Source organism: Bicyclus anynana, chromosome 8 (genome assembly GCF_947172395.1).
Source record: "Bicyclus anynana chromosome 8, ilBicAnyn1.1, whole genome shotgun sequence".
In the NCBI taxonomy this organism is placed as follows: domain Eukaryota; kingdom Metazoa; phylum Arthropoda; class Insecta; order Lepidoptera; family Nymphalidae; genus Bicyclus; species Bicyclus anynana.
The window spans coordinates 2,155,309-2,173,079 of record NC_069090.1 but is presented as its reverse complement, the minus strand read 5'-3'; the positions used below and the strand labels follow the sequence as shown (position 1 = coordinate 2,173,079).

At 36.1% G+C, this 17,771-nt stretch overlaps 1 protein-coding gene across 1 annotated transcript; it reads right to left on the bottom strand.

Annotated features, from left to right (window-relative positions):
- Positions 1 to 1,387: 1,387 nt before the first annotated feature.
- Positions 1,388 to 16,854, bottom strand: LOC112045142 (ras guanine nucleotide exchange factor R). Its single transcript, XM_024081226.2, has 10 exons — positions 16,670 to 16,854; positions 15,518 to 15,541; positions 14,138 to 14,359; positions 13,114 to 13,293; positions 10,736 to 10,759; positions 8,158 to 8,304; positions 6,155 to 6,670; positions 5,073 to 5,147; positions 3,019 to 3,230; positions 1,388 to 2,157 (listed from the first exon to the last, which is right to left on the bottom strand). Exons 1-10 carry the CDS (start codon positions 16,710 to 16,712, stop codon positions 1,699 to 1,701), a joined length of 1,902 nt encoding a protein of 633 aa, XP_023936994.2. The 5' UTR covers positions 16,713 to 16,854; the 3' UTR covers positions 1,388 to 1,698.
- Positions 16,855 to 17,771: the final 917 nt, after the last annotated feature.

The window sequence follows — 17,771 nt, the reverse complement described above, 5'->3', positions numbered from 1 at the left end:
GTGGTATAAGAGTTTTTAAAATCGGTCCAGAGATTACCCCTTCTCAGAATGAGAAGGGTTGGGTCAGTGAGGTCGACACATGCTGACCCAATGCGGATTAGCAGACTTCACACACGTAATAAATTAAAAAAAATCTTAGGTATGCAGGTTTCCTCACGACGTTTTTCCTTCACCGTTTGAGACACAACAAAATATTCAACCGACTTCAAAAACATAAAACATACTGACTAAACTAAAAAGCGAAAAATAATATCATTCTAAGTTCTATATATCATAATTATTATGAACTAACTGATGATCAGTTTGAAGCCCGATGATGATTCAAGCCATGTAAGAATATCATAAGGATTTAGGATTTTCAGCCAGTGTTCTTCCAAGTAGTTCTTTCAGAAACGGCTTAAATTAACACAACACCGGTTTAGCACCGCCTTCAAACTGATCATCAGTTAGTACATAACATGATATATAGAAATTAGAATGATATTATTTTTCACTTTTTAGTTTAGTCAGTATGTAAGTCGGTTGAATTGTTATCATTAATTTTTTTTATTTTTAAATTTTTAGTGTAATCATACCAGATATAGATCTAGTGAAAATTGTGTTGCTATAAGTCGTTAATGAGTAGGACACACGGCAGAAGAGCATTACTTATTAGACTTAATTACGCAACTTGAATTCCATCTTAAATTGATGCACTATCATGACTAGGTACAAGAAGGTATAAGTATAGGTATAAAACTTTAATCTTAATTTGGAATTATTTTTTTCAAACTGAACATTTTGGTATATTGAACCATATAAAATAAGCCCAACAGAAGGTAGCTACTGTAAACCGATGAAAGTTCCCATATCTGTCCTTAACTTAATCACCATATTCCTAATGACAGTCACAACCCATCTAGGTGGAATGTTCTCATCGATACAAATAAATCAAGCTCAATCACGAGCTACTGTAAACCACACAGGAGTTCCATTAGATGTCCCTTGTCTTCATCATCAGAGTTGGTTTCAGTATCGATTGTCCATCTTGCCCGCCTTGTGATTCATATACAAAAATTTAAACGGTTCTAGGTTTTCCTAAAAACCTACAAGTAAAAAGCTAATTTGGCATGGGTACGGTGACAGTCTTTGGAAGCAAAACTTTCAAGAGAGCAACGAACTGTCACCTGCACCATCCTACATGAAACAAACTGTAGGACTGACAAGCGAATCCAAGGGAGTCGTTGAACGCAGGCGGCTCAGCATCCTAATGATTGGAAGTGCCTACAGAAGGCGTATGTCTTCCAGTGGTCATCCATCGGAAATGTGTAAATATACTGTTTAGTATACTGTTTATACTGTCTGTTTAAATGACTGTTAAGAACCCAGTTAAAAAAAACACATTAAATACTTAACATAAGTGTAATAAACATGTTAGTCTATTTTATTATTATTAATAATAATTTATTAAGTACGATTGACATAATGTAAAATTAAAAGTACATTTTAAAAAATTACCCTGAAACCTGCATACCAGAGAAATTCTCTGCGTGTGTGAAGTCTGCCAATCCACATTGGGCCAGCGTGGTGGACTATTGGCCTAGCCCCTCTCATTCTGAGAGGAGACTTGATCTTAGCAGTGAGCCGAATATGGGTTGATAATGATACTTAATTATCTGTTATATTACTATTTAAAGCGTTTTGCTTAGGTATATAATATTAGGACGGCGTTTCGTACAACCCAGGCTCGCTATACAAATCATATTTCCCGTTGTCTGCGTTAGAATAACCAGCCGCTGTATTATCGTAAAAGTGTACATGCTGTCTGTTTTTCAGTGTGTTGACCACGTTGTTGTACTGCGCAGTGTTCTTGTCCAGGTTGTTGTAAGTAGAAGGATCGTTGTATTCATCTTCACATGTATTAGAATAACTTTCTTGGTGTCTTAGTTTTGGTTTACGTTTAGGTTCAGGTATGTTTTTAGGTGATTTCCTTAGGTGTTTTGGTAGTGGTTGCGTGTACATGGACGTGTACGGATCAGCGTATACTGAATTGGTTGAATGTGTATTTATATCAGAATAATAATCGTTAAGTTTGGGGTTTTGTGGTTTTCTGTTTCGGTCCACCGGAATGTTGTCTAAGTCTTTCCTTGAGCCATTTGGGTTAAGCTGTATTTTGTCCTAGAAAAAAATATAAAAATACAAATTTTAATTTGTGAATTTGCGAATCAGTATAGTCTTTCTTTATTTTTTAGTTACAGAGTTAAATAGTTGACTAATTAAATATTATCTACAATGGGTTGATGGTGAAGATTTTATAAATAAACGCGATTTATCCAATGAAAAAATCCAACTTCGATGAGGCAGTCCAAAGCGCTTTCAAACATTTTCTTGATTCCCGTCCGAATGGATTTTTTTTGTTAATGGATCAATGAACTACCTATAAGATGACAAAAGCGCATAGATAGCAATAGTATATACTTTGAAATATTCTATATTTAAAAAAAATCGACTTTCTTTTCTTCCTCTCTTACAACTTTCAAATGAAAGGACTTACTATTTAGCACTTCCATAGTTCACGTTAATCTTTATGTATTGTTTATGTAGATCTCTTACAATTCGTCGTTAGTCGTAAAAAGAATATGCTTTCTAATTGATTGTTACTAATTTTATGATTGAGCCGTGATAGCCCAGTGGATATGACCTCTGCCTCCGATTCCGGAGGGTATGCGTTCGAAACCGGTCCTGGGCATGCACCTCCTACTTTTCTGTTGTGTGCATTTTAAGAAATTAAATATCACGTGTCTCAAACGTTGAAGGCAAAACATTTTTATGAAACCTGCATAAGAGAGAATTTTCTTAATTCTCTGCGTGTGTTAAGTCTGCCAATCTGCATTGGGCCACCGTGGTGGACTATTGGCCTAACCCCTCTCATTCTGAGAGGAGACTCGAGCTCAGCCGTGAGCCGAATATGGGTTGATGATGATGGTGATGAATTTTGTGATTGCGATTAATAAGGTTACTGAAGTTATTGTAGCTCACCTCTTTATACTTGTTCCTGGATTTCAAGATGAGGTACGTCACCACCACAGCTATGATGATTAGTAGAACAGTTAAACCGACGAAACCAGCTGTTATTAGGACCCAGTTCTCTTCCAGAAATGATGGCACGTCATCTTTGTTGTCACTTTTGCTATCTTGCCTTTCATCACCTTCATTTTTTATACCTCTTTCACTATTGTTTGTGATATTCTCTAAAAATCAATACAAATTTGAATTTATTCAATTTCGATCGACGAAAAAACATAGGAATGTTCTTATCTCTATTAATCTTATAAATTTTATCACTTTATAATATTAGAACAGATTAGCCGCCGTCGCCTCGCGGTTTCAACAGCGTAGTTCTCGTTCCCATGAAAATTCGGGGATAAAATATAGCCTTTGACACTCACAAATAACGTGGCTTTCTAGTGTTAAAAGAATTTTTAACCTTTCAGTAGATCTAGAGATTACCCCTCTACATACGTAATTTTATAGGTAAAATTCTATATTTTACCAATAAAAGTTAGCATTACTCAACAGTAATGCTGATTGCTGAGTATTACCAACAAGAAAGCAACAATAATTTCGACGTTTAGTTTCGTGGGTACCTATGTTAATGTTTTGAAGTCGGTTGAATTAGAAATGAAATTATATGTATAATGTACTAGCGGACGCCCGCGACTTCGTCCGCGTGAAACTCGATGTAAACTTTCAACTACCTCTACCATACCCCTACCATACCCCTACCATACCCCTACCATACCCCTACCATACCCCTACCCTACCCTATCCTTACCCTACCCCTAACCTACCCCTACCCTACCCCTACCCTACCCCTACCCTACCCCTACCCTACCCCACCCCTACCTTATCTACACCCTACCCCCATCCTACCCATACCCTTCCCGTACCCTATCCCTTTCCTACCCCTATCCCACCCGTACCCCTATCTCACGCCTATCCTACCCCTACCCTACCACTTCCCTATCCTACCCGTACCCTAACCTACTCTATAACTTCTCTATCTTACTCCTACCCTTAACAAAATTGGTCCAGCCCTTCGAGAGTGGTGCGATGACCAAGGGAAATAGATACTTCAATGCTAATAATATAAAGAGGTAATGTTTGTGTGGTTGTAGGAGGTAATCTCTGGATCTACTGGACCGATTTGGAAAATTGTTTCACCAATAGAAAGCTACGTTATTTTCGAGTGTCATAGGCTATGTTTGATCCCCATATTCACACGGGAACGGGAACTACGTAAATGAAAGCGCGGGGCGTTATATAGCGGAATTTCTGCGTCTTTTAGAAATTTTGTAATATCTCCGAAAGTATTTAACTAAGTAACATACTTTAAAGGGCAAATCTTATCTCTATAATATCCTTGTGATTATTAAATAATTTATTTTGATAAGGTAGTAATCATTATTTACACAATTAAACTTAAATGTTTAATTGTGTAAATAATGACGTAAACCTTAGTTTAAAATTTAAATAATTTGCTATCTAACTTGCTATCTAATATCTGCTAAAATATAAAAGATAGATATATGGTGTCGCGGACTTTTTTGTAGAACTTTTAAAGGTTCAAAAAGCCTCCATACATTTATTTCAGTTATACGCAATGGTTGAGGCAGCGCATGCGAATAAGTAAGTTTTTCGGTCCGACCTGTAAGAGAAAACCCGCGATAACTCAGTAGTTATATATGATAGAAATATAAAATATAGCACTCCCCGATAACGTAGCATTCTACTGGTGAAAGAATTTTTAAAATCGGACCAGTAGTTCCGAAGATTACCCCATTTCAAAGAATTGTTACAAACTTACAAACTTTACCTCTTTATAATATTAGTATAGATGTAATGATTTAACGTTTTTGTTACTTATTGTGTTTCCTGTTTGAAATGAAATGAAATGAAAATTTAGATGAAAATGATTAAATTGATGATGAAATATTTCGTTTAATATTTTCTTTAGTAGTTTAGGGACGGTGTAATTTTTGGTATTCATGGCGATGTTTATATTATTGTTGTACTAAAACAATAATACTTACGAGCATTATTCGATGCGGTTGTTGTAATGTAGGTAGTGAACGTCGGTAATGGTACAACTTCCAACAAAGGACCCTCTAAAAATAAGAAGAATATTTTACACCTCTACAGATTAAATATAAGATTAAAAACGACACTATTTAGTATTTGAAGGAGATTGGATTGGATTGGATTGGATTGGAGATTTGGCTTAAGGTCATAGAATACAATTATATCTGTATTTAACAATTTGCAAATAAAGAATTATGAATTATAAATTATTATTACATAATATTGACTAGGATCGGTACGTATCAACTCGAGCCGTCGAAAAGACATTTTGTAACAAAATATCATATTTTATTTTTTACAATTTGTTTAAAATATCAATCTACCAATTTTTTAAGTAACATATGACAAATAATGTAATATTTTTTAGCGAATTTACTTTAGATATAATGATATATAATGAGTTGTAAGTATTTTCTGAGGCAATTTCGCAAATATTTTCTATCGAGTAAATTTGTTAAAGTTTGTTAGAGTTTTTAATTTCATCTTTTTTTTAAAATTTATTTTGTACCAATATTAGTAACACACAAAAGTAAAAAGAAAAACAGTGGACAAGGAAACACTTATCTCTATAAGAGATCTCTGCCAGTGACCCTTGGCAGTAGGAGATTGTAAACAGAAGAAGTTAGGAAGTCATCTGTTAATTATCCGGGACCATCGATGTCCTATTAAAAAGTGGATGCACAATCAGCGATCAAAAAACGTCCCCACTTAATGAGTGCCAAATACAACTTCTTGGCACTCAATTCAAGTAGTCACATTTATAAATTCAACCTTAAACTCAATCCTTAAGGTTGAATTTGCTCTGAATTTGGGATTTTATTGTATATTGGACTATATTTAAAGGTATAATTTTCTTTACTAATAATTCTAAAACTGTCAAAGCAAAATTGGCCAGTTTTAAGTGAAATTTTCTGCATGATTGTGCGTCCTCTTATTATTATAAGAGGCCAATGACCGAGTCCGACGGCTTAACGTGCAAAGTTACTTTTACTAAATGTATGCTTAAAAATATTGTATTGAAAGTATCGTTTACCTTCTCTCTGGTAATTTTTGTCTGGCTTGGACACATTTGCTGTTGTTGGTAATTGTGTTGCTGAGGTTATTCTTGGCGTTATTATTCTTGATGATGTTGGTATAATTTCAGTTGTAGTTGTAACAGGGGCAATTGTTGTTGACGTAGTTCTTGTAGTAGTTGTTGTAGGAGGAGTAGTAGGAGGTGTTCTACTTCTAGTAGTAGTTGTCGGAGGGGTAGTAGTAGTAGTTGTTGTTGTTGTTGTAGGAGGGATTGTAGTAGCAGTAGTAGTCGTCGTTGTAGTAGTTGTAGTAGTACGTTGTTTTGTTGTTTTAGGCGTCGTCGGGATCCACGGTTTAGTTGACGCTGGTCTAATATATTTAAATCTAATTGTTATTTGTGAAATGGTCTGATTAATGATGTCTGTATAAAATACATTTGCCCCACACGTATATGTACTTATACTATCTTTTGCAAGGTGTATTGGAATGCTTAAGTCTGTGTAACCCTTTGATCCTTCCTTTATTATTATATTATCTGTAAACAATACAAAAATACGGGTTAATGGCGAATGCAGCCCGGCTAGCCGAGCCCTGGTGGTGCGAGAGAAACTAATAGGGATGATGACAGTTTTTTAAATTGTATATAAATTAAGAGTATACTAATAGTAAAGCAATTTTGTAAAAGTAACACGGTATCTGCGATCATTACTTTCGGAGCTACAGGGATTTAAAGGGTCAGATTTGCGGCGCTGCCGCGGATACCTGAAAGCCGCTCCATACAAAATGGCACGAGTTAGTGACGTCGTTGGCTCGCTGATCGTTAGGTTTGTATGGGCGTTCAAACAAAATTACTAATATCTTTGTTATTTGTGCGTTTATGTTTATAGTTCATTTATTAAAAAATGTCACATTTAATGTAAGGAAGCTAAAACTGTATGAATTTTCATCTAATTACGATAAAAAAAAATTAATAGATTTTGAAATTTTATAATCTTATTTATTTTGCAAATATCCAGACTATCTTTGCTTTTTATGTATAAATTAGTTAACATTGACCTTATTTACCCGAATGTATCATAAAAATCAAAATATTCAAACCTAGTCATCATCCCCATTGATGGTATTATTCATCAGATGCAGCAGTCGATAATAATTGGATGCTTTATGAATGGTCGTGATTGTGAAGCGTTGCAAACTCAGACCAAAGTAGAGGACCTGCCTCTCTAGATGTTCTCGACTGATTTTAACGAAACTTGGTACAGTTGTTCTTCATACTCCTGGGCAGGTACACTTTTGAATTTTCATCACGCTTCGATCAATAGGAGAGTGAAGGGAAATGTTGGGAAAACGGGAGAAGTTGACTATTTACTCACTATGTTGCCCGTCTGTCTGCCTAAATGTCGTTGATGGACAAAGTTAAAGGGTTCCGTTTTTTCCTTTTAATAATATTTCGTATTTTTTTTATGATTTATGAACAAATTTTTAAAACTAAAAATTAAGAACTTTCCATACAAACTTTCAACCCCTATTTCACCCCCTTCTCATTTTATTTTAATACATTAAGAAGTTTCAGCATGATGCCCGATTAACAAAAAAACATGGACAGACAGACAAAAAAATAAAAAAAATATATTTTTAACTTCAGTATCGATTATACATATAATACCGCCAAGTTTCATTTGAATTCATTTAGTAGTTTCAGCGTGATGCGTGAATAACAGAAAAACACGGATAGACAAACAGACAAAAAATCGAAAAAAAATATTTTTAGCTTCAGTATCGATTATACATATAATACCCCCAACAAAAATTTTCAAAATATCGTCAATGTACAGAATGTAAAAAAATGTACAGAATTCGCATTATAAGTATAGATTCTAGATGGCGCTGGCTTCCTTTATGCCGCGCTAACGTTTGTTGTTACAAATGGTATAAGTAAAATCTCCAATTGCGAATAAATGTATAGAAATCAACCAGTTTTATTATAAGTATAGATATAGACTAGACAAACAAAGCACTCACTTTTAGACCAAAGTAGTTTGAAGTAATTATATGAAGAAGTGTCATTAGGTTCATTATAATGACATTCTAAATGTGTTTCTTTTTCGGCGCTGTACTCGTGGTCTGAAAACTCAGTATAATAATTGTCGTCGTATTTTATGCAGATATCTGTAAACAAATAAATTAGCTATTTAAATTATTTTTAACCAACTTCAAAAAATAAATGATTCTCAATTCGACTTTGAAGGCGATGCCAACACAGTGATGCATTAAATAAAGCCGTTTAAATCACATTTTCTTTAGAATTTCAAGACAGCTCTTTCCCTTGGTTCTTTCAAAAACGGCTTTAATTAATACGTCACTGGCTAGGCACCGCCTTCAAAGTGATCAAAAGGTACGCACATAGGTTCGATGTTATTTTTCGCTAAATGTTAAAAAGATTTTATAATCTATTAAGTATCTCATCACCATTCACACGTATTTGTTTTTGATATTTTCCTGGCTAATTGAAAATGATTTAAAATACTGTGTTATACTTAAAATGTGTTAGAAGCGGGTGGGGATCGAACCCATGGACCTCTCTGGAGTCCTTTTCAGTACTCTCTAGAGTCCTCTCTAGAGAGAGAGTGGTATTTCATTCTTTGCCCTTAAGATAGTATTTGTCCTTAAGATAGTAGTTTGCAGCACCACAAATAATTTAGTCAGAACTTTATATAGATATTGTGATACTTGTTTTTCTCTTTTCAGTTCATTACGCATAAGCAGTCGGGTTTTATGTTTTTATGTAATATTTTTTGCCAATATTGACTTGAATACTTTCTAGTTAGTAAACTTTGCTTACATGGTCCCAATATAATTGGTACGCTTTTTGATAATTTGTGTTAAAACAGTCGTCGTCATCAACCCATATTCGGCTCACTGCTGAGCTCGAGTCTCCTCTCAGAATGAGAGGGGTTAGGCCAATAGTCCACCACGCTGGCCCAATGCGGATTGGCAAACTTCACACACGCAGAGAATTAAGAAATTCTCTGGTATGCAGGTTTCCTCACGATGTTTTCCTTCACCGATTGAAACACGTGATATTTAATTTCTTAAAATGCACACAACTGAAAAGTTGGAGGTGCATGCCCCGGACCGGACTCGAACCCACACCCTCCGGAATCGGAGGCAGAGGTCATATCCACTGGGCTATCACAGCTCTGTTAAAACAGTACAATATATATATTGTGAAAATGGTCTTTTTACGACCTTTCATTAGACACTCATATTGTTAGGCTAACAAAAAAAACTTACCCATCCCCCACCTTTTTTCACCTACGGGCGCCAGATTGAAATATAGCCTATGTAACTACCACAGTTCTAACAAACTCATTGACACCTCATATGTCAAAATCCGTCCAGCCGTTTGGGCTGTAGGCCAAACAAATAAACATACATACACCCATACACACAAACACACATACATATGCTTGAAAAACATTATCCTTCTTCTGACGCTGTCGGGTAAAAAGGAGGTTCTAAAGTTGATTGGTAACCTTTTAAGATACAGAACCCTGAAAACATCGGGACAGATAGTCAACATTGGATACATATTATGTATCCATTGTTGACTATCGCGCACTGCAGTTTTTGTCTTATATTAGAGCAATTATACAAGTAAAATACAGGCATTTGACCGTAGTGCGGGGTTGGCAAGGAAAGCTATAGGACAACGGATTACCAAGCAAGTTTCATAGAGGTACGTACGTCTAGGTTCGTATGTTATGTATTACTTTTAAGTTGCGCGCAGGCGTTTATTGTATTGTGTTGATTGTAGAAATGCTATGATATTAGGATATACCTATTTCGAGCGTACAAAATAAATTACAATAATGAATATGTAGGAGTATATATGAATTTTCAAAAGGTAACTCCACAGTACAAAACGCCCCTTATACATAATGAAATGACCGTTAGATATGACATATGATATATGATGAAAATACTTAAGTTAAATTGGCAACACTCTCTAGTTCACTTGATATCTTGCTGCGTCGTGATTGGCTCCCGCCAGAAGTAAATGTTTGTAAAATGGTGGGAGGTTGCGACTGAAGCGGTTGGGACCTCTGATAATTTATAACTAAACTATATCTCGGAACTACAACATACTACATTTTGACAGCCTCCACGTGGTATGCGCGGTGGATTTACAAAACGGAGGTCCTGGGTTCGAGCCCCGGCTGGACCGATTGAGGTTTTCTTAATTGGTCCAGGTATGGCTGGTGAGAGGCTTCGGCCGTGGCTAGTTACCACCCTACCGACAAAGACGTACCGCCAAGCGATTTAGCGTTCCGGTACGATGTCGTGTAGAAACCGAAAGGAAATGGGATTTTCATCCTCCTCCTGACAAGTTAGCCCGCTTCCATCTTAGACTGCATCATCACTTACCATCAGGTGAGATTGTAGTCAAGGGCTAACTTATAAAGAATAATAAAAAAAAAAACTTTTTATTCCGGAAAATCTATGGTTACTGCGAGATTTTTTAAAAACGGAATTTCATATAAAATAAGCTTTAGGTAGTGCGCGTACCTACAGTTTACTACAACCAAGTTATACGTACTTTTACAGCTATTCTGCGTTTGATCTGAAATGTAAGAAATAATAAATAATAAAAAATTAAAAAGTAAAAAAATATATAAATATTTTACTATTTTTCGCTTTTTAGTTTCGTGGGTACGTTTATGTTTTAAAGTCGGTTGTAATTAAAACTATAGGCCTTGTTAGAAGGCTCAAAGTCACTCAGCGGACGATGGAGCGAGCTATGCTGGGAGTTTCTATGCGTGATCGAATCAGAGATGAGGAGATCCGCAGACGAACTAAAAGTCACTGATATAGCTCAGCGAGTCGCGAAGCTGAAGTGGCAATGGGCAGGCCACATATTTCGAAGAGCCAGCCCAAGGTGTTGGAACGGCGACCCTGCACCGAAAAGCGCAGTGTTGGTCGACCCCCCACTAGGTGGACCGTAGAGATCAAGCGGGTTGCAGGGAGCCGCTGGATGCTGGCGGCTCGAGACTGTTTTGTTTGGAAGTCCATGTAAGAGGCCTATGTCCAGCAGTGGACATCCATCGGCTGATAATGATGATGATGTAATTAAAAGTGTAAAAACAATCAATTTAAAATGGGACTAACATTAAGGTCCCATAAAAAAAAAGAATTCTCAAAATCGGACTACTCTGTAAAAACTTATACGTGGTTTTACATTTAATGGGTATATCATTATTCATCCCCTGTTTTCCTACCCTCAGAATTGGATTTATTTTTCAGAATTTGTATAGGACCCAATTCGAAAAAGAATAAAAAAAAATAAAAATCGAAACACTCACTAATTGGTTACGCGTGTTAATACATAAATAAAAATATATACACGTCGAATTGATACCTTCTCTCCGTTTTTCCTCGGTTGATAAAATCCAACTACCACATGAATATAGGCACATAGGCTTTTCCTTGATAACGACGCCATTGCTACTCAGTAATTATGGGTCAAGCTAAGTTACTCAGCGAAGGATGAAGCGAGCTATTTTTTGATTAAATCCGACATCCTGGTTGGTGAGAGGTTTCGGCTGTGGCTAGTTATAGTACGTTTAGAAACCGATAGGGGTGTGGTTTTTCATTCTTAAGAGTTAAGTTAAGAGTTAGCCCGATTCCATCTTAGATTGCATCATCACTTACCATCAGGTGAGTTTGTAGTCAAGGGCTAACTTGTAAAGGCAGAAAAAAATCCTGGTCATTACCATTAACATCTGAAAGTGGTCGTTGATTAAAAAAACATTACCATCTAAACCCAACCAGAAGCAGTGTGTTGAGTGCGAGCTCTAGATCCCCTGTAAGGAAGGTGCCAGGTTCTGTAGTGGGTCCATTAAAAGAGGCTGGTAATGATGCTCAAATAAATTCTATGTGATTCAAATAACACATCCAACTTACATTGCGTCAAGCACATTTCACTACTTATCAACACTATCACTATCACGGGAAATTTAATTGCATACATGACTTGGTATTGGTTTCGTATAATATAACAAAATAAACTATTAAATATGTATAAATTATAAAAGTATACACGTTTCACACAGATGATTCATATGGAATTGGGTTCGGGAAGGAAAACGGCATTACGTGTAGCCCGCTCTTCACTCACAATGCGAATAGGATATTTTACATATAATTATTAAAACATATGCCAATAATGGACCAATTTTGTAGAATTAACATCTTTCCATGGATCGCTGAAAAACGCCTCATAATAAATGCGGTATGTTTGTGACTCACACCGACAATTGAATCGTTTAATTTGAATGGCCATTCAAAGAAAGTTATAGATTTCTTCGTTGTTCGTTCGACCTATAATGAAAAATGTCACATTGAATGTAAAGAGGTTAGCAATTAGCACATGTTGTATCTAACGATTATCGCGGCGTGAAAGAGTAACTAACAGCCAAACTTCCATACAAACCTTCGCGTTTATAATATTCATCATCATCGTCATTATCAACCCACATTCGGCTCACTGCTGTGCCCGAGTCTCCTCTCAGAATAAAAGGTTTAGGCCAATAGTCCACCACGCTGGCCCATGCGAATTGGCAGACTTCACACACACAGATAATTAAGAAAATTCTCTGATATGCAGGTCTCCTCACGATGTTTTCCTTCACCGTTTAAGACACGTGATATTTAATTTCTTAAAATGCACACAACTGAAAAGTTGGAGGTGCATGCCTCGGACCGGATTCGAACCCACACCCTCCGGAATCGGAGGCAGAGGTCATATCCACTGGGCCATCACGGCTTTATAATGTTAGTGGTACAATATTTGGTCGCGGCGTGAAAGAGTAACAAACATCCAAAGATCCAAACAAACTTTCGCGTTTATAATATTAGTAAGATTAAATCAAAGGCATGCTATCCATACTTTTATGTGAAAAATAAAAAAACACTTACTAAACTTAAATTTAAGAGTAAAGATAATTTTCTGAGTTGTTTTTGTTTTCTTCGTACAGCTGTCTGTCAGCTGATTGTTGTCGCCAATTTCAAGGAAAAATTTGTACCTGACTTCCTTCATGTCAGCAGTTAGCTGTGTATTTATTACGAGCGATTGATTGTTTGCATTTGAACAGAACTCTGTAAACAGAATTAAATAGATATATATCCTTAAGAGTGTGCAATATGTAATTTGGTGGTTATAAATGGTTCTGGATCTCAGATTCTGGAAAAGTTAGCAGCCTGATATTTGGGTAAATGATAATTCAAAGTGTTAGTAGCTTCGTTATGACTATACAAAATACGCAATTTGTAAAACTTTTCTCGATAGTTTATTTTTTTGAAAAATACATGTTTTGCTCACATTTTGCTTTCAATATCAGAAAAATCAAACTTATTTTCTTAAATTTTTGTTTTGTATAGAAAATTAGGTATATATCTTGAACATGGCCATTTTGTTTTTCGTAATGTTGTTTAATTTACTTGCAATTAGGTAAAAATGGTTTTGGCGCTCACTCAAAATATTTGCGTCGCGCGTCAATCGCTCCGTGCTTTTCACTCACGTGAAAGTCATAATTCGGCGTCTCGTTTGCGCTTCGAATTTTATCCATATCGTACCGACGCGCTGCGCGCTCTTAACTTAGAATATATTATAGATATAAATATAAATAGATTTATAACACATAGATAGTGTAGTAGATTCGTAAGCTGTTTTATGTGCCCCGAAATCGGGGCACTTGACGCTTCGCTACGCTACGATAAGTAAGCTTGTGTGTGTTAGCGAAGGTAGCTTACCTCTTGCGCTCACATCACACAGGCTTATGTTTAGAGTGAAAAATTGATAGTTATTGCGGGTCTATAGATTATTTATTAGTCTAAGACATTAAGTTTAGTTACAGATAGACACCAACGTCAAATCTTAATTTACCCTTTATTGTAAACTGTGTACTTATTATTAATTGGTCGGTATTTTTTTTCTACTCACGTAGTGTACGTCCTTCAATAAGTCTCATATTATATTTACTGTAACTCAATACGAAGGTTTTGACGGCATCCTTGGTTTGGTCTTGGACGGCGGTAACTGTCATGTTGATAATTTGTCCATCGGTATAATAATAAGATTTTTCTTCAATTGTCAACATTTGCTTAAGTTTTGTATTTATCTCCCATATTTGGGCACCGTTATTTAAATTTACTTTTAAAGTAGCTAAAACAAAATAGAATAAAGAAAATATTATGGTCCAGTCGAGGACAAAAAACCTGCGAATATTCGTTAGAATTGTCAACACCGTACGTAACGGACGCATCGCATCAAACGGATTTTAATATTCTTTGTATAGAAAGTTATACAAGTGCGTCCACTTATCCGCATCGGACGGATCGCATCGAAGAGATATTATCTACTGCTAAAATAAAAAATCCGTTTGATGCAATGCGTCCGATCTTAAGGTGCGGATTTGTGGACGGTTACCCTTTAATGACAGGTCATTAAAGGTAACCGAAATCGCAGTTTCTATAACCTAAAAACAAAACCCTAAAATATAGTAAAATAGTTAAGGCCTCGGCTTTTTGATGATAACTAAAAAACTATTATAGTTATATTGTATATTAAAAAAAATCAGTCAAGTGAGAGTCCAGCCACGCGCAGTGTAGGGTTCGGTAGATTAAATTAACATTTTATACCTAACCTAAACTCTTAAATGGTTTTATACTTACCTAAAGGGTTAAATTTTCCTTATAACATAAAAAAATAGTGTCGTCACACCCTCAATATTTTTGAATATCTGTACTTTTATTAAGCTAATTATTTAACCAGATCCAGGTTTTTTATGAGGGTATACCTGGGTACCCTGGGCCGACGTTGTATTGGTCGGGGGACATTCCCCTTTTCAGATTTCTAGTTTTAACAGACCGAATTAATTAACAACTGAATTCAGTTGGTTGACTTGGTAACTCTTTGAATTAATCAACTTACAGCTACTTATCAGTTATTTTATTTATTTATTTGTAATCAACAGCGTTACAGTACATGATTATTAGAAAACATTAGCTTATACATAAGGCCACAAGGATTACAGTACTTAGACCATTTAAATAACAGGACCTGCCTCGCTAACCGTTACCCCTCTGGCAAAAATCAAAAATCTATGATCTAGCGCGTTTATATAAACTGTTGCTATAGAATCGATGTTTCATTATTGTAATCGTTTTCGTCCTGTAAAGAGCTCCCTAAAAATGCCGGTTTGTGTAGTTAAATGGTGGGCTGAAAAATTGAGGCATAGTTTGTATGGGACGATGTTATTTTTTAGTCCTATATAAAAGCAGCCCGCAAACACGTGAAATATATTTTAATAAAGAGACTTACCATTATAAAAATCTGAACAGAAAGCTGGAACAAAAAGATATACTGATTTATTATCATATAACTTTTAGACGAGCATTTTGACGACGATGTGGCTATTATACTCGCAAGAGATTGATCTCGCAAACCTCCACACTAGACAATTTTCATGAAGGAGATGGTCCATTTCAGGTCCACTCTTGTACCCCGTATCATTAAAATTTAAAGTGAATAAATTTAACTAAATAAAAAGAAATAAATAAAATAAAAACCCAAGTTTTTGAGTCATATTAAGATGGTGACCATGACATGACAATTGACAGCAAACGTCAAATCGATTAATGCATTGAAAACGTCATCTATCCGCCATTATACCCTTATTAATGTTGCATTTCTTGAGAGATATTGTATAATCGATTGTATAATCAAAAATAGTTAAAAAAAATGTCTTCTTTTATTTCCGCCAGGGTACAATGACTGATCCTGGGCTCCATACAATTTTGGACCATTTCCTTTATTATGCAGGCTAGAGTGTATCATTCCACCTCCATACCTCAATTGCTAGGATAGGAATAGGGTCGGGCTATTCTAGGGGTAGGGTAATGTAGGGGTAGGGTAGGGGTAGGGTGGGATAGATAGGGTCAGTGAGGCCTCCTAGATTTTATAACTTATAAGGAAGCCTGAATTTTTGTAGCCAATGCCATTGAACTATTTAAAAAATTAAAAAAAACATTTAAACATTTTATCCCCCCTGTAATCAGTCCTTGGGCAATGTTCAGTTTACCCCCTGTGGTAAAGTGAACATTGCCCAAGGACCAGTAGGAATGAATAACTTTGTGATGATGATATTGAGATTGCAAAATGGGAGTCGAAAAAAATATTTTCAAAATCGGTTTAGTAGATCGGATCTTGATATTACCCTACAACCTCACAACACACAAACTTTACCTGTTAATTATAACTATTTCATTTTTAATTAGTGTGTTGTATCGACATTGTTAATTTTTTTTTAAAAAAGGACATATAATGAAATGAGTTAGTACTTACAAGTTATATGTAGCTAATAGTTACATAATTTATCTAACTTTTTATCTATCTATATTTACATTTAAACCTACACACCATTGTCATCATCATCACTAACGTCGAGAAAAAAAAAACAAAATAAGTACTCACCAGTTCCTAATAAAAAAAACAAAACCTTTAATGTAATTGCCATTCTGTTTTATTATTGTATTAACTCATAATTAATACTTGACACATTAGATTTAGTAAGAAAGTGGTTTATTTATTTTCAAACTTACATACTCTATACCATGTAATTACAGTTACTACAGTTTGAGACACAGTAGGAAAAACGTCATGTTAAGAAACCACGTAGTTACTCCTATTATATTGCAATAAAACAGGAAAAGATAGGAATTTATATTAGGTAGGTAGCAGATCGTATCATTTTTATTATCAACTAGCGGACGCCCGCGACTTAGTCCGCCCTTAGACCTCTTTTATCCAGCCCTTACAGTATCGCTGTAAAAAGGGAGTACCACCCTGGGACTGTTGGTCGCCCTCCCGGTAGTAGAGCATGTTGCCGGATTCAAGGATTATCGAGCCCTCCCCCTCTCTTCGGACTTCAGACAATCCTATGACATCCCAGTGCAACTTGCTCATAACTTCGTCCAGCTCGATGGCCTTTTCGTCAGACTTCAAAGTGCGTGCGTTGTATGTTGCCAGGTCTAGTCGCCGGGGTTGGCAGCGGAATCTCTTCCGGAGATTCTTAACACCCCTTGCCCCGTCGATACCGCAACCGCTACCAGAGCCAGGAATAGCGGGGCTGCCGGGGACTAGGGGCTGTGTTTTAGTTTGTTGGTTCATCTACAAAGGTTTGCCCGATACTGACCACGCTGAGCATGCGGGTTGGTCAGCGCAGGGCCAGATTTCTCGCACCGGTGTCGCTGCTGCCCGACACCGGCCTGTGCCATTTAAAAATCTAGCCATTGTGAATGGATATACCGCCATTTGTCGGTCGATATACCGACAAATGGCGTGTTTCATAATCAATTAATATTGATAAGAACTTTACATCTAGATAGGTAGTGATTGTCATTAGGGGTCTGGTGATGAAGATGAAGGACAGTAACGAGAACTCTTCATCGATTGTAATATATTTCACGTTTTTCTTGGATATTCGCATGTGAGTGAAGGTTAATGTAGTAAATATTATTAGGTTTTTGAGCAAATTACTTATTATTGTTTACCCTTAAAAAGTGTTACCGCTAAC

Coding starts and splice junctions, on each gene's coding strand:
- LOC112045142 (XM_024081226.2), bottom strand. CDS start 16,712: ATGGCAATTACATTAAAGGTTTTGTTTTTTTTATTAGGAACTG. Junction 15,542..16,669: donor GTTTTTTTTATTAGGAACTG/GTGAGTACTTAT, acceptor TTTTTGTTCCAG/CTTTCTGTTCAGATTTTTAT. Junction 10,760..13,113: donor TACTCTTAAATTTAAGTTTA/GTAAGTGTTTTT, acceptor CTTACATTTCAG/ATCAAACGCAGAATAGCTGT.